This window comes from Salarias fasciatus, chromosome 8 (assembly GCF_902148845.1).
Source record: "Salarias fasciatus chromosome 8, fSalaFa1.1, whole genome shotgun sequence".
Lineage (NCBI taxonomy): Eukaryota > Metazoa > Chordata > Actinopteri > Blenniiformes > Blenniidae > Salarias > Salarias fasciatus.
In genome coordinates this window covers 16673297-16701257 of record NC_043752.1, presented here as the reverse complement: position 1 = coordinate 16701257, position 27961 = coordinate 16673297, and the positions used below count along the sequence as shown (strand labels likewise).

Sequence of the window (27961 nt, the reverse complement as noted above, 5' to 3'; positions counted from 1 at the left end):
AGTTTATTTTATCAGCAGTGAAATCAAGCATTTACTCCCAGCCCAGCTTTGAGTTACAAGAGGCACCGTCACAAACTCACAAAGCTTGAACCTGCCAGACAAAAAGTGGATCACACGTGGTTTCTGTGGTTTTCTGAGCCTGGCTCAACGCGGACAACATGACCAGACCTGTTCAGCACGGCTGCAACAAGGTCACGCCTGCTGACCATCTGGTACCTTCTGAACACACCCAGGATATAGATATAAAAACTGCTCTGATCATCTTGATGTTACTCCTTGAACTGTTGTTGAAACTGGTCCTTTATTTGCATATCAACCCACTCAGAAGTGATAAAATCTACATCTGAAAACAGTTTTTTTCTGGACTCCCTTCTTTTTTCAGCACATACACAAACCTCAATCGTCTCTCGAACAAACTCCCGTCCTTGTTCTACGTACTTTATCCCCTTTGCCATTAAATTAACTACACATCATCGTTCATTGCTGCAGCAACAGCCTGTGGCGCTCCATAAAACTACACCACAACTTCAGTCACTTCATCAAAGTAGTAAAATAAACCTCTCAGTAAAAGTTCAACACACTTTTCAAAAGTGTCATCTCTAAAAATCTATGCGTCTTCTATGGCTTTGTTGGACATTTTAACTGAGTTCTGGAGCGCAGCGGTGGAGGAGGAGGAGGAGGAGGTGCTGGACTTCTTCTCCATTGACCTGAATGAGGTGGTGGTGGTGGACTTCTTCTGGACGGTCTGGATGGTCTTCTTCCTCTTCACGTGGAGGACCTCCATGGCGTCCATGTTGACGCCGCGCTGGATCTCCTCGCTGGTCTCCACCTGCTCGCTGGCTTGCTGCTGCTGCTGCTGCTGCTCCATCTGCTGCTGGTGGTGCAGCTGAGAGACGAAACAAAACTGCAGTTTAGATCAGAAAAAACTAAAACTTCATATTAAACGCAGTGTTCTTTCTTCTCTCACCATCATCATGTGCTGATACTTGGCGATGGCCTCGTCGGTGGTCACGCCCTCGGCCAGCCCCAACTCTGCCGCCCGACGGGCCAGCTCGGCCTTGTGGGAGCCGGGAGGGGTCCAGCCCACTCCTCTGATCCAGTTCAGGTCTGACTTATAGTTCACCTGCAACGACGCAGCAGCATTCAGGTAAAATGATATAAATCAAGAAATGTTTTGTTGCAACCAATAGAAATTCCTCCTCAAATCTTTGAATTTTTCCGTTATGGACTCACGTCGCTCTGCAGCTTGTAGGCCTGCTTGGCGTGCTTGAAGTTGAGCTGCTCGGGGTCGCAGGTGTAGTCGTGCAGCTTGCGCCGGTAGCTGAGGTCGCTGGCCTGGGCCTGGCTCTTCTTGGCCTGCAGGAACTCTGGCTGGTTGGCGTGGATCTTGTAGTGGCCGTGGTCCTCCTTGGACTGGCGCTTGTACTCCAGGTTGCTCTGGAGCTTGGAGGCCGCCAGCGAGTGCACCATCTTGGGGTCGTCCTCCACGCAGCGCAGCCCCACCTGCTGGCCTTTCTCCTTCAGGTGGGACTCCTTATAGCGGACCTGTCCGAGGGAGGAAGACAGTTTGGTGCTCTCGTTCATTTTACAGTAGAAAAGATGAAAAACATCAAACCATCGCAAGAACTCACGTCGCTGGCGATTTCTCTGGAGGCCTTGGCCGTCTGGAAGGGAATCGCATCCAGCCTCAGATCGTAGCCGGACGTCTTCACCTGCTCCCCAGACGCCTTGTAAACTTTCTACATGGGAAAACGATATCAAAGATGAGAATTTTCTTCAAAAAATACACTCAAATTATAAGCTTTGTGAGAAAAGTTTGGTTTGAGGCTTACGTCGCTGATCTGCAGGGCGTTAACCTTGGCTCTAACGAAGTCTGGATCGTCTGGGTGTAAGGTGTATTTATGCATGTCATCGTTCTTCCCGGATTTGTAGAGTCTCTGTGGTTGACAAAAAGGCAAAAAACGTGTGATTTTCATATCAGTCATTCTCAAAGCGCACGGTAAAAACAACAGAAGTGGCTCAGAGGAGAATAATATGATGAGTTCTCTTACCTCGCTGCACTGCTGGTAGCTCGTCTTAGCGTGGATGATATCCGGGGAGTCTGTGACAGAGGTGAACTTCAGGCTGTCTGGCAGCTGGCGGTACTTTTTCTGCATGGAGGGAGACCAACATGGCCGTCAAAACAATTTCAACTCGACCTTTGATCAAGACGCAAAAAAAAACATAAAACATTCAACCAGGTGCATGAAAGCAGAATGGAACTCAACATCCACATACATCACTGAGGAGCTGCCCAGCTTTCATTGCAGACTCCAGCTGCGGAGCGCCGACTCCATCCCAGGCCACGCCTTTCATGTAATTCAGATCCGACTTGTACAGTTTCTAGACACGACTCAATAGATAAAAACAAGTCAGATCCACTTCGTCATTTCAGCTTAGCTCCTTTCGTCCCTTCATTCTCCGCTGCCCTCACCTCACTCTGCAGGTTGTAAGCCTTCTTGGCCCACTTGACCTTCATGTCGTCGGGCAGCACCGTGTACTCGTGCAGCTTCTTCCTGTAGTCCTGATCGCTGGCCAGAGCCTGGGCCTTCTTCGCCTCCACCAGGTGGATCATGTCCGGGGTGAGGTGGTACTGCCCGCTGGCCATCAGCGCGTCCTTGCGGTACTCCTGGTTGCTGGCGAGCCGGCCTGCCTGCAGGCAGTGCAGCAGACGAGGGTCCTCCAAGACACTCTTGACCCCGATGTGTTTCCCTTTATCCAGCAGGTGGTTGTGTTTGTACTTGTACTGTAGAGACGGAGGAGGCAGGTTAGTACGCTGTCATAACATCACCTGCGGTATTTGCTTTTTCCCATCACGATCTTACATCGCTGGCGATGCCTGTGGAGCTCTTGGCAGCCTGGAAGGGGATGTCCTGCATGGTGAGCTTGTAGCCCTGAGCCCTCAGCGTGTGCCACGACTCTTTGTATTTGATCTGCAGCAGAATGAATGAAAACCCCAATCAGAATAACACACAACGTGTAGAAATAACCGAACGTGTACAGAAGGATTAGATCACCTCGCTAAAGTTGGCTGCGTTGATCTTTGCTTGTGTGATCTCCGGCCTCTCCGTTGTGATGGTGTAGTTGTGCTGGTCGTGCACTCCTTTCTCTTTGTACAAGCGCTGGATGAAACAGATATCACAGTCATGACAGTACAGGTGCTCAAAATGTGAAGACTACAAAAACATGGCTAAACCAATGAGTTCGTTCTTTATTGTTAACTTTAATGTATTGAAATTCCTGCGTTTGACCCATCCGATTCATAGTCCTTGCTACACGTACTCAGAGCAGCTCACCTCATTGGTGATCTGTCCGCTGACTCTGGCGTGGATGATATCCGGAGAGTCGGCGACAGAGGTGTGCTTGAAGTTGTACGGCTGCTGACGGTACTTTTTCTGTAGAGGAGTTAAAAGCATTATGAGTCTTTATGAAGCTCTTGTAGTTTTTCAGGGTTATTAAATCCATGAAAGGATATGATTTTCCCAAAAGGGCATCAAGGACAATAAATATGCACATAAAATAAATATTTTTTTATGTGTTCCTGTTAGACATGTAATGTTACTCTGGCTGGAATAATAAAAATGAACGAAACGACATCGACGTACATCGCTGATGAGGTCTGTGGCCCTCTTGGAGCCTTCAATCTGCAGAGCTCCAGTGGCGATCCAGGCTGCGCCGCGCAGGTAGTTCAGGTCCGAGCGGTACAGTTTCTGTAAAGAGAGCGTAAAAGAAATCACGAGATAAAGTTTATTCTGGTCTGTCAGGTGCAGCTTTGTATAAAAGTCTGATTTCAATCATCAGAGCAAAGTGAAACCTGAATACATGACGAGAAAGAAGCGTTGCGTTTCCCTCACCTCGCTCTGCAGAGCGTATGCCTTCTTGGCGGCCTGCAGCTTCATGTCGTCGGGCAGCGCGGTGTACTGATGCAGGGACAGCCTGTAGTCCTGATCGCTGACCAGCAGCTGAGCTTTTTTAGCATGAGCAACCTCCATCATGTCCATGGGGAGATGGAACTTGGAGAGCTCCTTCGCAGAGTCCTTCTTGTACTTAATCTGGAGGAAAATGAAAAAAAAGAAGTGTCAGAGCTAGAAAAGAACCCCCCCCAATGCTCTGGTTTCTTCACACACACATGAACAACACACTCACGTCGCTCTGGAGCTTGCTGGCGTGAACCGAGTGAGCAATGTTGATGTCGTCCTGCAGGCCCTTCAGCCCGATCATCTTCCCTTTCGTCTTCTCAAACTCCTCTTTGTACTTTTGCTAAAATGAAACAGCAGCGAGCAACAAGGTTTTATAGAACTCAACGTTATAATGAAGGAAATTAGTTTAAAAAAAAATAATCTCACATCACTGAGGATCTCTGCAGAGACTTTGGCGGACTGGAAGGGAATGGCATCCAGCCGCAGTTTGTATCCTCCATCGCGGACCTTCGTCCAGGATTCTTTGTAGCGGCTCTGGAAACACACACGGTGTGTATCTGAGCGCTGCTGCCTGGAGCGGCGGACTGACGGCTGGATGTTCAGAATGTGAGCGTGCGATCGCTGCCGGCTTTACCTCGCTGATGTTCATGGCGTTGAGCTTGGCCTGCACCAGCTCTGGAAGCTCTCCGCTCAGCGTGTAGTTGTGCTTCATGTTTTCACCTTTCTCTCTGTACAGCCTCTGGAAAGGAGCGCAAAAGACACCAAAGCGAGTCAGTGCCATTAAGTAATACAGGTTTTTAAAAATTTTAATTATTATAATTAGGTATTCTCGCAGTGTTTGAACCACATTAAGTTCACCCAAACTGTGGATGTTTGGTTAGATTCATTATATATACATTTACATACTTACATCAATGGCCAGTTTGTTGCTTTGTTTGGCCTGGATCATTTCTGGAGTGTCCTCAACGCTGGTGAACTTCAGAGCGCTCACGTCCTGCCGGTACTTTTTCTAGAAAGAAAAACACAAAGCCAACGTTAATATGTATTGCGAGAAGAAGGGACGAACTGGTACATTGCTTACGAGTGAGTTTCACTCACTTTTCTTTGAAAATCTGTCAATTCACTTTTTAAAATAAACTTGTTTGAAAATTTATTAAAAAAAACTAGGATTATCGAAATAAAACAAAAAGATAAAGGAGCAAGTCCACATAAAGAGGTGAACCTCTGCTCAGATGGAACTCATCATGTCTATTCTTGCTAAGTTTCCCATTTCATGGTCTAATGTTGGCCCCTGTCGGTGGAATGAGCGTTTGGATATGTGGCTGCTTATCGTGCGGTTATGAATAGAGTACAGAGATTCTAGTCGGCGCTATATTTGTCGCATTGAGACTTTAATGTCTCATTTCTTTGTACTTCCACGCTACAGAAACATTCAGTCCTCTGCAGAACTACACATAAACCCTGACGACGACTGGGAAATGAGTTATATCTACAGCTTAATGCAGCGAAGTAACTCAATATTCGAGGTTAAGAGGCCTGCCTCCGACAGGCTAAAGCGCACATATAAATAGAAAACAAACAATAAAATCTGGAGTCCCGGGTTGTGTGTCTGGATGTACTTGACATGTAATAGGCGCGGTTGCTATATCCAGTCAGCCCACCTACTTAACCCAGTTTGTAGGGTACAGCAACGACCCGCCGCTCTTTAAATACCTTCTGACCTCAGCCTTAAAACCAGCTCTGCCACTTCCAGTCACAAGTTACACAATCACATTCATCACTTTCCCATGCACCTCTGTGCCTGTTCACCTACATACTTCACATATTTGCTGATAACGGTCAGATGTGGTTAAACATGATCCAAATGAAGGTTTTTATCACCAGTTTGATACAGATTATGGGGCCACAGGGTCGGACGTTACCTCGCTGACGAGGTCTCCAGCTTTTTTCGCCTGCTGAACATCCAGAGACTTGGAGGCCTCCCAGCCGACCCCCTTCATCCAGTTCAGATCGGACCTGTACTGCTTCTACGGTTCGATTCAGACGGAAACGTGCATTTTAACATCAAATCACATTCTCGAATGCAAGCTGTCTCGGAAGGGTTTGAACGTGGAAGTGGATCGTACGTCACTCTGCAGCCCGTAGGCCTTCTTGGCCCAGGCCACCTTCATGTCTGTGGGGACGGTGGTGTATTCGTGGAGGAAGGTCCTGTAGTTGGTGTCCGTCGCCAGGTCCTGAGCCTTCTTAGCATGGCTGATGTTCAGCATGTCCAGAGAAACGCTGTGGACAAGATGGATTTCAAATAGTAAGCAAGGAGTTCAGAGGACTCATATAGACATTTTACGTTCTCCACCACCAACCAAATCGATAATGTAATCTAATCTTTCATGAAATCAATTGAATCCTTCAGAAAAAGACTCTCACCTGTATTTGGCCTTGTTGTCCTCGTAGTTCTTCTTGTAGTGACGGTCGCTCTGCAGCTTGGTGGCCAGAGCAGAATGAGCCATCTGGGAGTCGTCGCTCACCGACTTGATGCCGATCACCTTGCCTTTGTTTTTCTCGTAGCTCTCTCTGTATTTGATCTGCAAGAAAGCAAGAAATGTAATAATCCGATCCACAGTGAGGACTGTTGAAGGCTCTCACCTAACTGCATTCATGAATAGCGTTTTATGCTCTGGGTTGTTAAGAGTTTTAGGAACAACTCACATCGCTGGCCAGGTCTCTCTTGGCTTTCGCCGTGAGTATCGATAAGGAGTCCAGTCGCAGCTCGAAGCCCTTCTCCCTCTGCTTCTCCCAGTTACTTTTATACACTTTCTGCAGTAGCAAATTAAAATTTATATAAAAAAAAAAACATGCGATTCAAGAGATGTTCCTGGTTTGGTCAGTGGACTCACGGCACTGAGCAGGTCAGCGTTGGCCTTGGCTTGTCTGAACTGCGGCTCGTCCTTCGTCATGGTGTACTGGTGGATGATCTGCTCCGTGTTGGCTTTGTACGTCAGCTGGACCATCAAACAGAAGCAATATATATATTTTATGTGAGATGCAGATGAAACTGTGTACAACTCCGGCTTTGAAAGCGATGGTCTTACGTCGCTCTGCAGTTCCTGGCTCTTCTTGGCGTGTTTGATGGAGAGATCGTCCGCCACCTGCGTGAACTTGATCCTGTCTGCCTTCTGACGGTATTTGTTCTGTGAGTTGAGGAAATAAAAGTACAGCGGTTAAACAAGCTTCATCGGATAAAGCCGAAACGTGCTTTAATCTCTCCACTGACGTCGCTGAGCAGCTCTCCGGCCTTCTTGGCCTGCGTGATGTTGAGGCATCCCTCCGTCTCCCAGCCCACCCCTTTCATCCAGTTCAGGTCAGAGCGATACTGGTTCTGTGAGGCGGAGGACGGAACAAAACAGTCAGTTTGTTTCTCCTCCTGTGCTATCCGGTTCCAGGAGTTGGGCCTCACCTCGCTCTGCAGGGAGTACGCCTTCTTGGCCTGCTGCACCTTGATGTCGTCGGGCATGACGGTGTAGTCGTGGAGCTTGGTGCGGTACTCCAGGTCGCTGGCGAGGGCCTGGGCCTTCTTGGCGTGGCTCAGGTTGATCATGTCCAGAGGAAGGCTGTACTGGGCCTGATTCTCCTTGGAGCCCTTCTTGTACTCAATCTGTTGTGAAAACAGGAAGTGTGAACCGAAAATGCCTCCTTGTGTACAGTGTGTGACTGTATTGTTTTGTAATTTCTGCTCACATCGCTGCTCATCTTGGCCACTTGGAGAGAGTGCAGCGTCTTGGAATCGCTCATGTTCACCCCCACCACCTTCTCCTTGTTCTTCAAGTAATTTTCTTTGTATTTAATCTGAAACACAGGACCGACTGATTGAGTTACACCTGCAGATATCACAGAAAGTTAAACTCTGAGTTTTATTGAGGGTTTTGCTCACATCACTTGCGAGATCACGGGAAGCTTTGGCTGCTTTGACGCTCAGGTCGTTCACGCCGATGTCGCACGCTTTAGACTTGGTCTTCTCCCACTCTTCTTTATATTTAATCTGGAACAGTCGATGAAACATCGGAATGTGACGTTAAAGATGATCATAAAGCAGACATTTCCTCACAGTGTCTGTGTTTAAACTCACATCACTACACAAGGCGGCGTTTTCTTTGGCTTTCTGGATTTGCGGCAGGTCCTGAGACAGTGTGTACTGATGCTTCGTCTTCTCATAGCCAGCTTTGTAATTCAGCTGAGGGACACACGGGAAACACGTGCGATGAAATGAATGAATCAAAGTGCTGATTAGAAGTACCAGTGGGGTGTCTGTGCCGTTCACTCACATTGCTGACAAGCTGAGCGTTCTTCTTGGCCAAAAGGATCTCAGGTGTGTCGGTCACTGACTTGTACTTGACCTGGTCGATATGCTGCCTGTAGTTTTTCTGCAGCCACAAGAAATAAAAATGAGAACACGCCTCTATATTCCTGAACGTGCAAATTAAAACAATAAATGTTCTGTACGCACGTCTTTCAGGGGATCCAGTTTCCTTTGGCTCTGGTAGCCTGGAGTGATGGTGGCTGGGTAGTTATATTCACCCTGCTCCTGTTCGCAACCTTGTTTATATGTAATCTGAAACAAATGGCGCATTATTTTGCATTTTGTGCACAACAATTTTGTGTTAATCTATAATTCTGATGTTGATAACTACATTTTCAAAAAGATATGTTAGCAAATATAATTTCAGTTAGTGTTAAGAGGGTAAACATGACATAAAATTAAACTTCAAAATTGAATCCAAGCAGAACTGATGTCTTTAGAAAAAAACACTCACATCACTCGCCAGGTTCCTTGCTTTCATGGCATGCATGGTCTTCTTGTCAATACCCGAGTCTTCATAATGGCCTTTCATGTCCGTGATGTATTTCTCTTTATACTTGTTCTGTTAAAATATTAAAAAAAATAGGAAAGTCAAGAGGAATCCTTAAGAAAATCAACAGTGAATTTTCGCCAAGGCTTCTAACTAAGAGTTCAGATTTATGTGTGAATTGATGTGGACTTACATCGCTGGTGAACTTGGCCACTTTAGCAGCGTTCTGAAACTGTGGCGTCTCGCAGAAATTGATGCTGTGTCCTTTTGTGTTCTCCAAGTCTTTCTTATATTCTACCTGTGAGTGTAAAAAAAAACAACAAAAAAACAGCTGTTAGATTGCAGCTTCTTTGTTTGTGTGGCCGAGAGCTGAGAAACTCCAAGATGTGAAGGTGCCAGCTGATCTAAAATGCTAATGCTAAAAATACAATAGAGTAGAGTTGCCAACCGTTCCTTGAAAAACGGAATCGTTCCGTATTTGGATGTAAAAGTGTGCGTTCCGTATTGAGCTGAAAAGGAACGCACTTTGTTCCGTGTTTTTGTGAGAGTCAAAACGTGAGCAATGGAACATGCGCTTTTTTATGAAAACTTACGGTAAATTGTTCACCGGCTCTCTGACGTTCTGTGACCAATGAGCTGACAGAGATGGCTCGACAACACATCTCATTGGTCAAAAAAAGACCGTTCCTTGGAGGCTACGGCAGCTCATTGGCCAATACTCAGTTTGGTCACAGAGCGCATGGGAGGAAGTAAATCAAAACATTAAAGCAGCGCGCAGCATGGCTTCCAGAGACATGTAAGTTTGTGCCGTTTCCATATCGGATATATCATGTTTAGTTCATTGATGTGTGTCTGCTGCTGCAGACTGTGGAGTGTTTTCAGTTTAGAAACGGCACCTTGTTGGTTTTTTTGATCAGAAGGTTTTTCAGTTTTGATTTTGCACTTTTTTAGTTGAAAATAAAAAAAAGAACATGTTAAAATCCAGAAGAGACAGCAGCTGTTTGATGTTATTTTGCACATTTAGCAATAAATATAGAATAGAATAAGAATAGAAGACTTCATTAATCTCACAGTGGAGAAATGTACAGGTGTATAGGCTCATAGAACCCACAGCGGGGTGCAAAAGTAATGAATGGTGCAATAATTAACAAGTTATAGTGCAAATCATAGTAGGATTGATGACAGAAGCTAAAGACAATGAAGATCTAACTGTATGTACAACCTGAGTCTTAAAAATATAACAGGAAATATATAATATATACAATATATACAATACAATATGCAATATATGATGCAATATATAACTATACAGTATGATATAATATGTACAATATGTTTTAGCAGAGTGAATGGATGATAAAGTGTCGCTGAATTTCTTAAAGGGGGGGTGCAGGATATTATAATGTCCAGGATTATTGCACATATTCCACACAGTAGAACTGTACAGTCTGACAGCGGTGGGGATGAGAGGCCTGTGGTAGCTCCTTCCTGCACTGAGGGTCTCAGTCGCCACTGAAGGAGCTGCTGAGCTCCTCTACCGTCCGGTGCAGTGGCTGAGAGCTGCTGTCCATGATGATGATGATGATACTTGAATGATAACTGTCTCACTGTAGGCCTCAAATACAAACAGATCAAGCTGATCATGAGTTATTGCAATCTTCCTACTGTAGGTGTAATGCAGTAGCCTATTGTGTTTTTATAGTCTGTAATAGGTATAACTGTGGCAAAATGCTGTTAGATATGCGTTTTTCACCCCCCAAAACCCCAGTTTCTTTCAGCTGCCCGCGAGAGGTGTTCCTTATTTCAATCTCTGGGAGTTGGCAACCCTACAATAGAGTGAAGTGTCTGCTTCTAATCAGTCGCCACAAAGGAAACTTCGTCAGAACCCAGGAGCCACTGAGGTAAAGCTCTAATCTCCACATCTTTTAATGGAAAAATAAATGTAAAAGCCTTGGTATTCTTGTGAATGGGCTTCAGATTTCTGTCATTTCTCAAGGCTGGGCGGCGGCGCGCCGTGTTCCCGGCTGAGGGGACATCAGTTTGATGGGTTGCCCCGTGGCCTTGGAGGTAAGCCATATCCTCGCCACACAGGCGTGCTAGAAATGCTTGAAATGCAAGTTGGTTCGTTTCAGTGTCTGTGACAAGTTAGACACAGGTGATGTTTACAGCTTTTGAAAGTGTTTTTGTTCTTTAATGTTTTCTATTGAATCGGGGTTATATACTCACATCGCTGAGATGCTCCTGAGCCTTCTTTGCGAGGTGATAACCAGGCGTGATCATGGCAGGGAAGCTTCCTTTACCTCGCTGCTGCTCGTACTCTTCAGTATAGGCGATCTGTATTTAACGCACGACGCATCATATGAAGAAAAACAAGCACATGAATACAGAAATGTCTAATAAAATATTTTCGATAGCATTAAATTAGATTGCGTTTCCCTTTTCCCACCTGGCTGAAGTTCTCTGCGTTTTCTCTGGCGTGAGCGAACTCTGCAGCTCCTGCCTCAGCAGTGGCTTTTCCCCTCAGCTCCTGCTCATACATCTGACGATACTTGATCTGGGGCAACATAAAATAGCATCATCACACAGTGTTTTGCATCAGTGTTTCAAATGCACGCGTCCGTCTGGTCCTCACATCACTGGCTTGCTCCGTGGCCTTCTTCGATATCTGGTATCCGGGTGTGAGATGTGCGGGGAAGCTGCCTTTTCCTCTCTGCTGCTCGTACTCCTCGGTGTAGGCGTACTAGAGGAAGAGGTCAAAGGTGAATTCAGACACAAAAATGAAAGTGACTGTGAAGGATGAACCGAGGGCTCACGTCGCTGACGATTTGGCCCTGCTTCTTGGCCAGCAGCACCTCCGGCGGGTCGACGAACGTGGTGTATTTGGAAACTCTTTCTTCGTGCCCTTTCTTGTACTCCAGCTGAAGAGAAGAGAGACGTCGTCACTTGTTGAGTTTCGGCGATTGTTTTTGTTTTTTTTTTTCCGGTCTAGTAAAGAGAAGCGGTTTCACTCACGCTGCTGGCCAGCGTATTGGCTTTCTTAGCAGCTTGGTATCCTGGTGTGATCATTGCAGGGAAGCTGCCTTTTCCTGTAGTCTGCTCATAGTTTTCAGAGTAATTTACCTGCCATAGACGCACAGAATCGTGGGATAAAGTAAAGGTAGCAATGTTTTCTTTAATCTTAGAGACTAAGCATCTCCTGTGTGCCCATTTAAAGACATAAAATGTGAATGATTGTATGCACGTACATCGCTGATGGTCTTCTGTGACTGAGACATTGTCACCACCTCCTGGTTGGTCACCGTCCCCGAATACCAGCTCTGCTGCTGTGAGCTGAACTCAGACTGAGACTGAAAGGTCTGTTTTGGCAGTAAAAAAGACAACCTCGGTCAATTCGGATTGTTCTGGAACATTTGCAGAAACGGCTGATCAAATACTGCGACATAGCTAAGATGAATTGGTGAAACTAAGGGTTAACATGCCCTCTTGAATCACATTCAGTTTTGTGAGATGCATTAATATTCATACATCACCAACAAAGGCAAAAGCAAAGGTCAAACGGTTTTAGTCAGAGTTTGAACTCCCTTTTGGCCCGCTGCCGGTCTGGGAGCTCACCTGGCTGGCCATCTGATTGGCTAGGCGAGCCTGCTCCAGCTCCATGGACGCCATGTCATGGTGGAAGGTGGACATAAAGCGCTCGCCGTCTTCACGGTACTTCAGCTACAGGTGCACACGGACGACAGGCATTAAGCCAAGGCCAACACACACCGGCACGTGCACACGCAGGACGAGGACGGACGAACGGTTTTCATGGATCTCAGAAGCAGAATAAGCCTAACTTTTGGAATGATCCGACTATTTTGAGTTGCTGGAGAACCTGATCTCAAATGCTCCATAATAAAATGATTGAATTAGCCTGCTATTAATAATTGAGATCCTGCAATCAGCATGAAACACGACCTGTAAAGAAAGTTTATTAATCTCCCTTCAGCTCTAAAGGTGTCCCAAACTAATATTAGAGCAGCCGTCTGGCAAAGATTGGGCAAATAAGGGAGTTTTCTGGAATATGACCTTTAATCTTTCAATATGAAGCAAGAACGGCAAAGATGAAAATAAACCATCTCCGTGCGCTCGCTAAGAAAAGGCTTTCAAGAGTCTCTCAGCGTTGGATTTAAGTCAACTCTCCAGATCAGATGTCAGCATCTCGCGCCGGCGGCTAACGGCAGCAGCCAGCTCATCGGCCCGCCGCTAATATAAGCAGTGGAGCAGTGGATTAACTCGCAGACACAGACTGGCTGGGACAGACGGGGACAGGTGGCAGGCAGCGGCGAGGAAGGGATGCGAGGCTGTTTTTCCCCCGCTGTACAATTTTAGCCCCTCCGAGGCATAAAGTGGGCTGAGCGGAGGGGTGGTCTTGCCTCTGCGAGGCGAACAGAAATAACCTGAGGCACACTCTCCATTCCAGACCGCTACCGTCACCGTCAGCCGTCCGCTTCTCTTCACGCCACGCTTGCAGAAAGGCCTTTTTGATCTCGATGGAGCGGGATGCGTAATAAGATGAATAATAATTGATTTTGTTTTGATGATCCGTTACGCATCAGTAGGTGTTGCTGTGCATCCATCACCCATATCAAGATCAACGTGTGCAATAAATAACAAACCAGTGACGAAGAGTCACTTCAGAGACAGTCCATCAGTTCCCAACCTTCTCTGAAATCCATTTATAACTTTAGCTCGGCAAAACATTACAGAGAGAAGCCAAACACTGGGAGACACACCCACTCTCCGAAGGTTGGGAATCACGGACATAGACGGTGACTAATGCCATCCTGTCAACAATGCAGCCTGAGTCATAGGAGAGCCCAAATATTCAGCACGAGCGCCGCCGGTGTGTTTGCTGATGAGCCTGACGTCATCTCACCTCGCTGCTCGCCTTGCTCTGCTTCTTCGCGTTGATGTTGACGGGAGTCTCGTACACACTGGTGAAGGTGTTGTTTCTTGGGTTGTGCCTGAAGGGATGAGACACAACGATGGCTGTAAGTCCGGCTACGGGATGTCATGACAAACAAACTGTGAGCTACAGATTAGTCTTTGGTCTGTTTGAGAGACGGCAGTATTGCTGCCCGATATCGCGGTACTCACACAGAGCAGTAGGGCCTCTTCTTATGGCTGACAAAGTTATTGGCAGTAAGGACCATCTTGCAGACGTCACAGTGAAAACATGCTTTGTGCCAGTTCTGAGCAAACAAGAGACAAATGGGGTCATTGTAGAATCTGAAACTGGAAGAAACGTGACTCCAATCGAGTTCATCATGTGAAGGAAATAGTTATTACATCTGATCAGAATCATATCAAATCCCATAATAAGAGCATGACAGGGAGGTTTTCCTAACGGACTCAATGACTGGTTTGATTATTAAAGTGTGTCTCTTATTTCACAATTAAAAAGTTTACTAATGTGTGCGTCTTTTTGTAGAAAGCTGTAAACTGTATTAAAAAAGGGATATTTAACACGGAGAGCAGTTTCAGAGGAATCATATGCTCATTTATGACGCATCAAAGAGTTCAAGAGTAACCGAGAAATACTTTCACATCACTTTTTTACTTCCACTGGGATTCGTAATATTACTACTTTTTCAAATAAAAGTTATTTTCACAATAAATGTGTCATAAATGTATATATACCAAAATTATCTGTCTTACCTGATCAATACAGTTGATCTTCTCTGCTGGGTAGACCACAAACCCACACCTGGCACAGGACTGCATGATGAGCGCTCGTCCTTTTTCACACAAAACCTTCAGGAAAAAAACTGTGAGCTTAGTGTGGACTGTCAGCCAAAAGTCGAGTCAAGCAGTCAGGCGGCAGTTTAAACCAGCGACCGGCAGCGGCTCCCAGTCAGTGATCCCGTGTCTCTGTTTGGTGGCAAACTTAGCTGTGAGGCTCTGAGGCTCTGGACGCGTCTCTTACTTGACACCATGTCTCATGACGGCTCGGCCCCCCTCCATGCCTCTGGCCAGGGGACTGGCTGAGTCCAGCTGTCTGTCTGCGGGGAGAGAGACGTGCACGGAGTGACAGGCAGTTCAGATGTCACTGGAGATGTGTAATACTCCTGAGTTGGATGGCTGGTTCCACTGTTGGCATCTGGACGTGACGTTTAGTCTTTAAAGGTTCACTTGAGTCTGCTTAGCATCACCAGCTATGCTCATCATCTCATACAAAACCCATGGATGCTCAAAGAAGCACTTAATGAATGTAGAGTAAAGAACAAACAGAGCAGAGAACCATAACTACCTGAAGAACTCATTAAGCTCATTTGATTGCATTGTGACAATACAACAGTTTCATAGTCTTCAAGCACTTTGTTTCCCTTGTGTGCTTCATTTATATTGCTTTTGTATGTGCTTTATTTATATTCTCTCCAATGCAAAATCACAGACACTGAAAAGAAAGAGAGGAGTACTAAGTTTGAGGACAAGGATGCAACCTGGACAGACTGACAGTCACATATAGGGGCAATTCAGGGTCACCAATTAGCTTCACGTGCATGTTTCTGGACTGTGGAAGGAAACCTACACCCACCCCCACACACACACACACACAAGGAGAACATGCAAAGTCCTCACAGGAAGACCCAGCCTATTGAACCCATGACCTTCTCAGCTGAGGACCAAGTGCAAATCACTGCTCCACCGTGTGGCTCAGTGTGAGACGCCTTTGAATTCTATCTCGTTAGTTCTGCGAATGGAGTTCAGAGTAAATGTGATACTTTGTTAATGAACCATGAACTCACCTTTTCTAGGAATATTTACAATCGTTACGGGGACGGTGTTGTCAACCTAATTTCTCAAATTTCACAAACATGCCAGAGAATTTAGAAAAAAAACATAGTCAAGCACACTGCCTTCAAATCTTCTCCGTCCATTTGCTTGATTTTTTTGTAATTATTTAACTTGTGTAGTTTATTCATCTGGATTTTTCTGTCTCTTAATTATCATTCAGCAATAGGTTTTAATTAACACTTAATTAAAATGAAGGATCGTCACCTGTTGTTTTTATTCTCCACAAATAGTGGATTTGTTTTTGGTGACCTATAACAATGTTTTTATGAACAGCATAAATTGAATAAATAAATAAATAAAAGAAAATGTATGCAACCTCATTCAATCAGGTACAAATCACCTTTAATTTGTGCTTAATTGAGAAGCTGCAATGCTTGAACTTGCTATGAAAAGCAGCCAAAAATGACTTTTTACAACTAAAAATATACTTTACTGTCAGGAATAAGAGATTTACCAGGTAAGTACAACTGGAAAATGTAAAAAGATTGTAAATATTAATATAAATGAAATCAAACCATTTCTGAAAAACAAATCTGACAGTCAAATTAATGCTTGTTTCATTTATTTTAATTGACTGATTAAATCGTCAGATTTTCCTTGTAGGTGTTCTTATGAGGTTATTTTACTGAATTACTGATTTTACATGAAAATAGAGTTGTTTACTTTATACATAATATCTTTGTTATTTCCAATGAGAGAGAATGAAAGGAAGATCTGGCCATGTGTTTTTTCCCCTCTGCGTGCGTGCAGCTGTGACGTCATCACGCACGCCGGCGTGAGCGTACTTTCTATTCTGGGATCTTTGGAGGAAGAGAAACTCGCCACAACTTTTTTTTTAAGGAGGAATTAAAGAAGAACTTCTGTCAAGGTTTGTTTGTGCAACTTATAAAGAGACATGTTCTCGAACGGGTCAGTCGGAGGTCAAACTAACAGACGTCAAGTCGAACTTACTTTCAGTTTGTTTATCATTAATTACGACCCAGACGAGCGAATGAAAACAACAATAAAGCAGATATACACCGATATATAAACGTGTGTGCAAATTATAGCTTTATTATTGTCCTAATGTGAGATTAAAAACCTGGTGCAGTCGTCTATGAGCAGTTAGTGTGCGAGTTCAGGAAATTAATGAACTGGATGGAAAACACGTTTTCGTGCTGCAGTCTCTTCCAAACAGAGAACAGTGGATGGTTATGTCGTTGAACCTGTGTGTTTGTTGCAGATGTCTGGAGAACCTGCTGAGTTCGGGGCTGAGGCTGAGGAAATGAAGCAGACGGGAGACGAAACAGACGCTAAGCCTGACCGCAAAGCCAGGTTTCTGCTGTTTGGGAGGTGACTTCCTGTTTTAGGCTCACTTAAACTATGGCAAGGTCATGAACGCTACTGCAGCTTTCATGACTTTCACTTGACTTTCACTTTCACTGAAATACAGAGTTATTTCTGTTTATTCAAATAGCCTTCGAAACTATGGTAGTGTAAATGAAGGTGTCAAACATAAGGTCTGGGGGCCAAAACCAGCCCTGAAGGGGCTCCAATTTGGCCCACCTAACTGCAAATCAACCCATAACTTTCAGATAAGTCCACACAATGCAAAACAAATGGTACATGTCCACGGGGGTGTTTTTTTTTTTTTTCTCACATGGAAATGAACTTCAAATTGAGCTCAGTTACAAAGTTATTTTTTGTTATTTGTTACTGAAACAGTTCAGCCAGAAGTCAGAAGTGTCTTAAGAAACATTTGAGGCGAGAAATAAGCAGTGCCACAACCAGTTTAGATGTTTTGCAAAAGTTTCACGATATGTCGGACCTCAAGATTATTCTTGAGCTGAGGGCAGCTCCAGGGCAACGCAGCACATCTCCAAACACTGTAATACACCCAGCATCCTCTCTGGTGTGTTTCACACAGACAGTGAATGGGATGTGAGAAATTCAGGGTTCCTGTGGACACGTACCATGAGATTCCAGCTGAGATATGAGTGATGCTGCCGGCTGCCTCGTTGCTAAACATGCAGAATGCACATTTCTTTTAACATTTCACTGTATTTTTTTCTTTATGTTGAGATTATAGTGATTTCCATAATAATATCATATCAGTATTGACATTTTCATCACGTACACTCTGCACCACAACAAAGAAAAAGTTTAAAGTTCAGATATACAGTATATTTTATTATTGCATTGTTTTACTAGTCCAGTCATCTCAAGGTGAGTTTGATCTGTTTGTGGCCTCTGAACTAATCTGTTTGACACCCCTGATCGAGACTCCAGACCAGACCTGGGCATCATAAGGCTCATCTAAAATGACCCAATTCTTAGTTTTATTACTGTGCTATATTTTACCACCACTCAGGATCAAATTTTTATTCAGTTAATGGACCAGCCTCTTGTGAAAACGTCTAAACTATGTTGTGTTATTAATTTCTCAGTATCCTTTGTCTGAGATTTTTAAAAGCGTCAGTGGCCAGCAGTGGAGACTGCTGCTTCCAGCTGCATCACAAGGTGGCGCTCTGTAGCTGTGGAAGGACATTGGTCCTCTGTGCTCTGTGAGTCTGGCGTTTAGGTTTGTAATTTCAAATGTCAAGAAAGATCTAGAGGATTTTTTTTTTAATTGTAAATTATCCTTAATAAAACTGCAAACCTCCTCTTCCGTGATTCACAGAGAAAAGCCACAGTACCGAATCTTCTTGGTCATTTTTGTCTCATGATTTCTGTGGGAAACATGTTTTTAAATATGAACTTTTCTTGATATTATATAGCCTACTCAGGTGTATTGTCGTTTAGGGCGAGGTTATTGGAGAGAGTTTGTGGCTCTACGGTAGCTGGTTTGAATCCCGTTGCCTATGGGTCACTGCTGTGTGCCCTTGAGCAAGGCCCTTCCTTGACCTCTGGCTGCTCAGGTTGCGCCAGCTTTGTGGATCACATGATCTGCTGTGGTAATCCCGGAAATTAACCGATGAAACTCATTGTCTGTCTCTCTCTCCCTCTCTCTTTCTGAGTGAACAGTAGCTCAGCAGTTCGCCAGAGGTGTCCAAACTATGGTCTGTGGACTGATTGAGGCCCATCTTCCATTCTTAATTGGTCGCCAGCTTAGTTTAGTTACATATGACGGATCGTATTGGCTTTAATACTGTAGATCCAAAGGGATAAAGAGGTTTAGATCCTTTGCGGTAATCGTGTTGAAGGAAATTATGTGTGAAATCAGTCAGGTGTTTTGCTTATTTAATATTTTCTGAATTAACATTTGCCGTGTCTCATAGTTCTCAGGTTTTCTTGGCGGTTTTCCCTCGTGTCGTCCTCAGGAGTTTGGGCGCTGCGCTAGTCGGCCCAGGTGGATTCTGTACCTGTCAGCAGAGGAGCGACCTGCTGCCCTGTCTGACCTCAGCAGGCAGCGCAGCGCAGGGCCCGCGTGTGAATAGGCCTTTAGAAAGAGCTGGTGCGGTGGCGAGGCTGCTGACTCAGGGGGCTCGCGGTGCGCCGCCCCCGTCCCGGGCGCCTGCCGGCCCAGTCAGGTCTCCATCTCCATCCAGTACAGAGCATGTCAGCATCCTAGCACTCCACCCAAAAAAATTACCAGCTACCAGCTCTGGAGGCACTAGCGTTTTGTTTTTTTTTGCGTGGAAAAATAAAAACAACACGAGCAAACCAAGGCATTTCAGATGCAGAGTGGCGTAGCGCTGAATGACGAACCCAGGTAAGACGGACACATCGGCCTCCTAGTCCTCTTGGCGGTCCTCCTCCTGTACCTGCTGCTCTTTCTGCCATGCCCAGCCCACAGCAGAGCAGGCTCGCAGCCCCGTGCGATTGTTTGGTACAGTATGCTGGCACATTTCGGAGGTGGGAGGGGGGGGAGGGGGCTGCAAAAAGTTCTGGATCACATGTTTTTTGGACTATGGCTGGGCTGCCTGCGGGCGTGTGTGTGTGTGTGTGTGTGTGAGGCTGCTGGATTGCGTTGCTGTGTATTGTTCCCGCGCTAGAGCAACCTGATGACTAGGCTCTTCTGGAACAAGCCCGGGTTCTGTGAGCCCCCAATGGGCCGCGGCCGCTTCAGCTATCTGGATGCATCTGTCAAAGAATGGAAATATCACAGGCCTGTGAGAATTGCCACTTGTGGAAGATTTCCTCTCTCTCGATCCACACTCCAGTGGTGGTGGTTTTTTTTTAATATCTAACGCGGAGTGAAAATGTTCTAGTTTCTTCTTTGACCCAGCGGTGGATTACTGCGACCAAGTTTGGCCGTCAAATTAATGCCTTATTTGGAAATGTATGTACCGTTTGGTTGGTGAGTGTTTGTGGTCGTCTGCCGTTGATTTGATTTCCTTAATCTTGAGATATCGTTGTTTCCTTGGCAGCCATTGATGCTCAAGGTGCTTATATTTATTATCATCATCGTCCTGACTGTTTTTAAGAATTCGTTTTCAATTTTATTTGTTCCGCAAGAGTCGCTGTTTTTCCCAGGAGCCTCTGAGTCGAAACGTGGTTTTTCTGTCGAAACTCAAAGATGAAGGGTTTGTAATGACCTCAAAACGACGCATTTCTTGATGTGCTTTGTCTCGTTGGCTCTGTTAGTAAGAAGAATAAGGATGGCCAGACGCGGGAGCAGGACTACTCTTCTGAAAGCCATTACAGAATTGTTTCACCAACATTCCAGTATAAGATGAGCTACCAGCGAGTGGGGAAGTGCATCATCATCAACAACAAAAACTTTGATGAAAAGACAGGTACGGCGAACGCGTTCCCTTCTCGTGTTTTTAAATTAACGTTATCGGGGAAGCAGTGTTCTAACGAGGCTGTCTGGCAGGGATGAATGTACGAAACGGCACGGACCGAGACGCCGGGGAGCTGTTCAAGTGCTTCAAGAGCCTGGGCTTCGACGTTTACATCTACAACGACCAGACGTGCGAGAAGATGGAGCGTCTCCTCAGAGAGGGTGAGTTGTGGCGCCTGGACGCTTCAGCTCTTAAAGTTCTTTCATTTTTATTGAAGATGCAGCCTGTAGGCGACTGAAGGCTGTTTCATTCCGCTCGGTTCTCACTGATAGTGACCGGACACTTTAAAACAAGCCTGAAGGTTTTAATGTGAGGTTAGATTTAAGTTACTCAATAAATTTGGTCACAGAAGAAGAAATGTCGATAAGAAAACACATAAAGCTACGATCTAGACTGTTTTGTGAGATGTGTCTTTTAAGGAAACCGTTGTTCTGAAAGTGGCAGAACTATTATTTGTTCTTCTGCTGAGTTGTAGCTTAAGTCTATTTGTTGTTTTATTACAGTTAATACACTTGCTCCTTAAGTGTCACCAGCAGGCACAAGTTCCCATGTTTTGTTCTTCAGACCCTGTGACGCTGTTAAAGTAACAGCTTGGATTTTCCAAAAGGGTCCGAGGATTCATGGATCCACTGACTAGATGTTGAATAAAACATCTGAGAGTTAATCGTCTCCTATTATCATGAATATTTAATAGTAGGATTAAGAAATGACATTTCAAACCAAATCTAGGTGAAATTTTTACTCTTCAACCTGTAGATTACCCTAAATTTGAAACATTTTATTCCTATTCTGTCACTACAGACATGAATTGGCATGAATACATCTCATCCTAGACCATTTAGGACATGGAGAAAATTCAGGAATCACCAGAAAACAGAGAAATAAAGGTTTTTGTCCAAATATTAATCATTACAGCAACTCCTAAGACTTCCCCACAGTAGAAATGTCCAATTGCAACTAGATTCACTTGTTTGTTACTTATTTCTTGCATGAACTTTTTGTTCTCTGATCAATCTTCCTGATTTTGAAATTTGAAGTTGTCTTAGAAAATGAGCAGAAGCATGTCACGCATGGTTTGAACATTCAATGTTCTTATAGTGAAAATAAATCCTGCCAGTGTAGTAAAAGGGTTTGCAGCAGCTTTTCTTAATGCAGATTTCCAAGCTTTGTGTGATTTCACTTCTGTATAAATGAAGTTTATGATAATAGTAATATTCTGTGGTTATAGAAGTTCTCGCATCTTGTCCGTTTTTCCAACATCTGCCTCAGAATGATTATTATCTAAAGCCTTCAGCTCCGTCGGTTGTTATCTTCCGTCTGTACCTGCGCTCACACACTGTGGCCCGATGCTTCCTGGGCCGAGCTAAGAGTTCAGTGTCTGTCTGTGTGTGCATGGGTCAGCCTCGGAGGAAGACCATAGTGACAGCTCGTGTTTCGCCTGTATCCTGCTAAGCCACGGCGAGGAGGGCATGATCTACGGCACGGACGGCGCCATGCCCATCAAGACCATGACCTCGCTGTTCAGGGGGGACATGTGCAAAAGCTTGGTGGGGAAGCCGAAGCTCTTCTTCATCCAGGTACGCAGACGGGAGCGCTCGCACTTCCTGTCGTGAGTTTATGTGACTGTTGTTGGGGATCCAGCTAATGTCTAATTACTTCACCAGGTCATCGTAGAGAGAGCTACTCAGGACCTCACTGAAATGTGGTTTCATTTCCTCCACCAGGCTTGTCGGGGTTCTGAATTTGATGATGGTATACAGACCGATTCGGGGCCGCCGAACGACACCCTGGAGACCGACGCAAACCCCAGACATAAGATCCCTGTGGAGGCTGACTTCCTGTTTGCCTACTCCACCGTGCCAGGTGAGCCGCTGCTGCCTTTTTAGATGAAGCTTCAACAAGCTAAGTAGCAGCTTTACTGATTATTCTGTTAACTGGCGCGGATCTTCCAGGGTATTACTCTTGGAGGAACCCCGGCCGCGGCTCCTGGTTCGTCCAGGCGCTCTGCAACGTCCTCAACGAGTTCGGCAAGCAGCTGGAGATCATGCAGATCCTGACGCGGGTCAACTACATGGTGGCCACCAGCTTCGAGTCCTGGTCCGAGGACCCGCGCTTCAGCGAGAAGAAGCAGATCCCCTGCGTCGTCTCCATGCTGACCAAAGAACTGTACTTCAACTGACCGCGGACCGAGTGACTGACTGACGACACCGACTTGACCGACGGCTTCAGGTACCGACGGAGCGGTCAGAGCATTCAGGGATGATTCAGGCCCGGCGCGACACGCTGCACTCGTCACACCTCGGATGGGTCTGCGTGTCTGGTTGGGCCTGAAAACCAGCACTCCATATGTAAAGTTAATTAAAAAAAAAAAAGAAACAAAAAACAAAAGAAAAAAAAAAACAAGAAAGCAAAAGAAAAAACAAACTAACAGTAGTACTCTGCGTTCACGTGTTGATGGTGAAACTTCCTTCTCTTCTTCAGGTTCTTCCTACTTTTCAGAATAGTGGCGTCACATTTGATCTGATCTTTGTCGACAGGCGTCGTCAAATATCTATGTTTTTCCGCCAACCCAGAAGATTTGCTGCCAGTTTTTGTGGGTTCGGCGGAATCATATCTGAGTCAATGGTCTCTCCATTTTCCAGCATTTGAAGTCAGTGTTGAAATCAGGCCGGTGCCCTGAAAGTACATGAAAACACGGAAGCGGCAAAAGCTGACGTGACATTTATTAATTAATAGTTTTGCCAGGAATTTATATTAAACTGTCCAATTAGTGTTTGGAAAAAATTAGGATTAAGAAAAAGGGAATAATAATGTTAAGTATTTTAGTAAAAATGCACTTTAGAGCAAAATTTGTAAATTGTGTCGGTGTGGCATCGAGAAAACAGCTGATCTTCAAAACCACGAGGGTAATCAGACGGATGTTTCATAGATGTCCTCTGGAAAAGCGCCTGGAAAATGACTCGGATCATTCTCAGCTATTTACGTTTCACGTTTTCAGCCGTCAGCTCTTTGGAAAGAAAGGAGAAAAGCAAAAAATAAAAAAAAAACAAAGAGAGAGAGAGACGACACTCCTCTGAGCAGAACGCCGTCGCCACGCTCCGGCCTAAAGGCTCAGCGTCTCAGCCTTCCCAGCGAGTTCAAGTTGGTCGCAGCACGCCGACATCCTCAGGTTCTTTCACGTCCCACGAAGCGGGTAAACGTCTCCGTAGTGGCTGGGAAGGCTTGATCCCTTGCTGTGTAGTGATTAGCACATTGAGATCACGGGTCAAGCGCATCATATTTAGCCCCCCGCCGTTAAAACGAAGGGCTGTTTGCAGTCTGTGCATAGAAAATACAGTATTTCACCAATCAGGGCCGAACCAGTCAGATTTATGTATTTCCCTATTTTATCTTTTGTTGCCGAGTGGAGGAATACACGCCGTATCGTTTCACATGGGGCAGCTCCAGAAGATCTGAAACTGTGCGATAAATGTGGGAAATGTCATAGAGTGAAGCTCGGCTGCGGCCCGCAGCACACAACGCCACTTCATTTCGCTGTATATTAGTGTTGTACATCGTCTGAAAAACACACAACCGTGTTTTTAAACTGCTCCCACACGGCGCTTTATCATTTTAGTTGAAAAATTGCTTTAAAATGATTTGATAATCCAAATTATTCCAAAGAATTCTATACACATTCTATTTTTTTTTTAAGCACCTTGTTGAAAAATAAAACGCACGATTTCCACAATTAGTTTTTTTTTTTAAATAATTTTGCTATTTGGTAAAAACCAAAAGCTTTATTTTTCCTACCTATATTTAAAAATGCCATTTTTGCTGATGGCTATTAGACGTTACCTCCGTCTGCTGATACACTGTGTCGTCGTTCTCCAAGTCTGTCATTCACAGAGGCAGCTATAACTGGCAGTGACAAGTCTGAACATTCACAATTCACATGTCCACAATACGCACTCTCACTGTCCCTGCAATGTTTTTACATGATTCACTCCTTTTTCTTTTCTTTTTTTTTTTTTTTTTCTGCATTTGTCAGTAATTTCCTTATTTATTTTTTTTTCCCGGGGGGGAAAGTTGAACTGTAGCTTTCATCCGTTACGATTCTTTCCCCTTTCTCACACTTTGTATTTATCTATCAGTCATTTTTTAATTATTTCAATCACTTTTCCACGACGAAGACGGTAATCCGAAGGTTTGCAGGAGTGTGAATCCGCCACGGCTCCTGAGTCCTCTCGACACAAGGATCTGTGATCAGTGATGTGGTGCCCGACCTGTGTTGTTTTGGAATGGAATTGAAGGAGGGAATTTATTTTTTATTGGGGAACATTTAAAAAAAAAAAGAAGAAGCAAGTTTAAAATGCTTTATGGTGTTAGATGCTGTTGTCCTCAGGAATAATTTTTGAGAAGATTTGGAAAAATGTATGAATGGATTTTAATACTGAGTATAATCTGGCCTTTTATCTTTTTTTAACTGGGGCAAATTCTTGTTCAAGACAGTATAATGCTGAAGTAAACATTTTATTGTATCAAACATAAAGAATTTATTGTGTATGTTTTGCGTGTGTTGTCTTTTTTTGCACATTTCATCTCGACACATATGATCTGATTTACTTTGTTTTTATCAATGCAACCTGAAAATATCTGAAATGAGACGTGAGTCACTATAGCCATAGTTTGACCAATGATAATTAAATTCGCACCACTTAATTTAACTGGTACTAAAGTGGCAATGTTTAAAAATTAACATTATTATTTTACATTTTAAACATCGACTGCCATTTTTGACCCATCTGCAGAGTGTCCGGAACTGATAGACAGATTTAGGTTTGGGATTTTTATGGGTTTTTATTAAATACAGATTACCAACAAGGATATTTTAAAAATGCAAGTTATTGGAAAATGAAAAAAAAAGATGTACAGTGGGGCAAAAAAGTATTTATTCAGCCACCAGTTGTGCAGGTTCTCCCGTGTTTGGAGGAGAAAGAATGCCGAATTGCATCCAAAGAACACCACATCTACTGTGAAGCATGGGGGTGGAAACATCATGCTTTGGGGCTGTTTTACTGCAGAGGGACCAGGATGACTGATCCGTGCAGAGGAAAGAATGAATGAGGCCATTTATAGTCTGCATAAACAGGTGGTTTCCTGTCTTCTGTCTTGGCATCTTTCCTCACGTGGGTGCTGTGAAGCCTTTGCTGTCGCCTCATACATAAAAGAAAGTCTGCATGACAGCAGCTGATTTACAGGACCTGTAAATCTAAAATAGAGCCTCATTTTAAATTCCAGCGGGGCAGATTTAGACTCGCTGGTCGTGTGCCGGGTCACATGACAAGAATATGTCGGGGGGGGGGGGGGCGTCTCAGAGGACGGGAGCCGATCTGGACGCGTCGCAGATTCGCAGCGGCGTCCAGTTGGTGCCGTCGTTGTCGTGTCCGGGACACAGGGCCTGGTGGACGGCGCCGGCGAAGGTCCCGGCGCAGAAGCAGTGGATGGGGGTCATGGTGTCGGCCCCCAGGAAGCACACCAGGCCGCCGGGGAAGCTGCAGAACACCCCGATCCGGCTGAACTTCCTCTCCGCCACCAGCGGCAGCTCGTGCTGGACGCCGCCGTGCCAGGCGTTGTAGTCCCCGTTGAAGTACTCCACGCACCAGGACTCCGGGCCCCGGCCCAGCCAGCAGGCCTCCTCGCCCTCGCCGCCCTTGCGGGGGATGCCGGGGTAGGTGAGCCCCAGCTCCCAGTAGGTCTTCCCGCCCACCTCCACCTCCCAGTAGTGGCGTCCCTCGCTCAGGGACCGCCGGCTCAGGACGTTCAGGGTGTTGTCGAAGCGGGACGGCGTCTCCGGGACGTCCTGCCAGGTGTCCGTGTAGGAGGCCGAGTCCCCTTCGGGGGAGATGACCAGCTTCGGGTGGGCGGTGTCGGGATCCAGGACAACATCTGCAGCATCTGTGCAGAACAGAACCAGAAGGAAACCGGTCTACCCACAAACCCCTGGTCCTCCGCCCGGCCCTCCCGCTGGACTCACAGCTCTGGAGCAGCTTCTTGGCGACGGGGACCTGAGACCTGATGAACACCAGCAGGTTGACGGCCAGGCTCAGCAGCTGCTCGTTCTTGAAATCGTCCATGTGGATCAGATCCGGGTCGGTCAGCCTCAGCGTCTCGGAAATCCTGACGTCACGTTAACAAAAAACAAAGACAATCGTCTGGAAGGATGAGGAAGTCAGAAACACACATTTACAGGAGGGACACTGGAATGAGCAGTAAATGAAGTTTGTGTTTCCTTTCAGGGGACTTTCCACACGACAGCAGAAACACTTGTTCTCTGTGAGGATGCGGGCTGATACCACATCTCGCTGCAGTTATTTACCTTTTTTCTGTGTCTGGATTCTGTAAGAGATCAAAACAAGTGATGAGAAAACAACTCATCCCTGGATTTTGTACGTGACGCTCCCGTCTGTCTGAATTCACCTCCGCAGTGAGGTTGCTGAGCTCCTGGTCCAGATCCTGAGTCAGCTGGTAGCAGTCCTCCATCTTGTCCTCCACCAGCTTCTCCATGGCCCGGCGCTCGGCGTCCAGCTGGGTCAGCGCGATGCGGAGGTCCTCATCCAGCACCCGCCTCATGTCCTCGTACTTCTTCTGCAGTTTCTCCTTCACGTCGTTGGTCTTTTTCTGAAGTGAACACGAAACTTTGGAAAATGAGTGGTGACTTTATAATGTTCAAACTTTTCCCACATCGACGACCTCCACACTGACGTACTGTTATCTCCACCTGCTTGGCTGCCAGTTTCTTCATCCTGTAGGCCACGGCGTCTCGCTGCCTCCGCAGGTGCTGCTGATGTTTACCGATCCTCTCCTTTTGAAACAAAGTGCAGAAAACATGGAGAAAAACCAGGTTATTTTACCAAGAACCACCAGTGTCCTGCACGAGGCGTCTCCGGGAGAGTGGACGCTCACATCGTTGGTGGTTTTCCCGTCAGTCTTACTGCTCATTTTGTGTTGAGAAAAGCAGGTTAGACTCTACAAACCGTCTCAGGTGAACAGCACGGGCTTTTATAGGTCTTCCACAGGAGGGGGGGATCTCCACCACCCCCCACAGCCCCCGCTGGGCTGCCGCCAGGACAACCTTCTTATATTAGGAAGAGACGGCGAATTTAAAGACGGCGGACGAGAGGAGAGATGGTCTCAGACAGAGGAGGCTGCTGGTCCAGCAGGGTGTCAATTATTTCATGTCCCATTAAACACAAAGCCCACAAGACCTCTATTAATACCAGTCTCACACTGACCTTGATTCTCGATTCATGTGTGTGTGTTAGTGTGTGTGCATGACCCACATATGAAAAAAAGCAGCTTGTGTGTTGCACGGCGCTCTGTGGCTCATGGACAATCCATCACAGACTAGTTTTTTTTTTTTTTCAAATATTTATGGAGCGCACACTCGACTGTCGGTTGGATTTTCTCCTTGAGACACTTAAATTAGTCTGGCTGAAGCCTGTTCGACGTGCTCTCCGTGACCCACGACCTTCTACACGCATTGCTCAGATAGCCCAGCATGCGGCCCTTG

The 27961-nt window shown here is 45.5% G+C and overlaps 3 protein-coding genes across 3 annotated transcripts; 1 reads left to right on the top strand and 2 right to left on the bottom strand.

Moving 5' to 3' along the window:
• Positions 1-11: 11 nt before the first annotated feature.
• nrap (nebulin-related anchoring protein) lies at positions 12-14707 on the bottom strand. Its single transcript, XM_030098058.1, has 42 exons — positions 14504-14707; positions 13943-14037; positions 13722-13809; positions 12416-12520; positions 12049-12159; positions 11816-11923; positions 11617-11721; positions 11436-11543; positions 11250-11357; positions 11030-11137; positions 8997-9101; positions 8768-8875; positions 8461-8565; positions 8279-8377; positions 8083-8187; positions 7888-7995; positions 7695-7802; positions 7414-7611; positions 7231-7335; positions 7049-7147; positions 6854-6958; positions 6666-6773; positions 6384-6541; positions 6086-6239; positions 5882-5986; positions 4870-4968; positions 4594-4698; positions 4386-4493; positions 4186-4299; positions 3894-4091; positions 3645-3749; positions 3336-3434; positions 3057-3161; positions 2865-2972; positions 2474-2785; positions 2278-2382; positions 2052-2150; positions 1833-1937; positions 1632-1739; positions 1234-1545; positions 968-1123; positions 12-886 (listed from the first exon to the last, which is right to left on the bottom strand). Exons 1-42 carry the CDS (start codon positions 14567-14569, stop codon positions 608-610), a joined length of 5289 nt encoding a protein of 1762 aa, XP_029953918.1. The 5' UTR covers positions 14570-14707; the 3' UTR covers positions 12-607.
• A 1706-nt stretch (positions 14708-16413) lies between these two features.
• On the top strand, positions 16414-24954 carry casp7 (caspase 7, apoptosis-related cysteine peptidase). The gene is made up of 7 exons (XM_030098477.1): positions 16414-16511; positions 16866-16975; positions 20210-20361; positions 20442-20570; positions 21811-21986; positions 22134-22272; positions 22362-24954. The coding sequence occupies exons 2-7, from the start codon at positions 16866-16868 to the stop codon at positions 22586-22588; spliced, it is 933 nt and encodes a 310-aa protein (XP_029954337.1). The 5' UTR covers positions 16414-16511; the 3' UTR covers positions 22589-24954.
• A 380-nt stretch (positions 24955-25334) lies between these two features.
• Positions 25335-27390, bottom strand: LOC115393803 (E3 ubiquitin-protein ligase TRIM39). Its single transcript, XM_030098912.1, has 6 exons — positions 27355-27390; positions 27158-27253; positions 26823-27069; positions 26768-26774; positions 26426-26568; positions 25335-26346 (listed from the first exon to the last, which is right to left on the bottom strand). The coding sequence occupies exons 1-6, from the start codon at positions 27388-27390 to the stop codon at positions 25763-25765; spliced, it is 1113 nt and encodes a 370-aa protein (XP_029954772.1). The 3' UTR covers positions 25335-25762.
• Between the last annotated feature and the right edge of the window lie 571 nt (positions 27391-27961).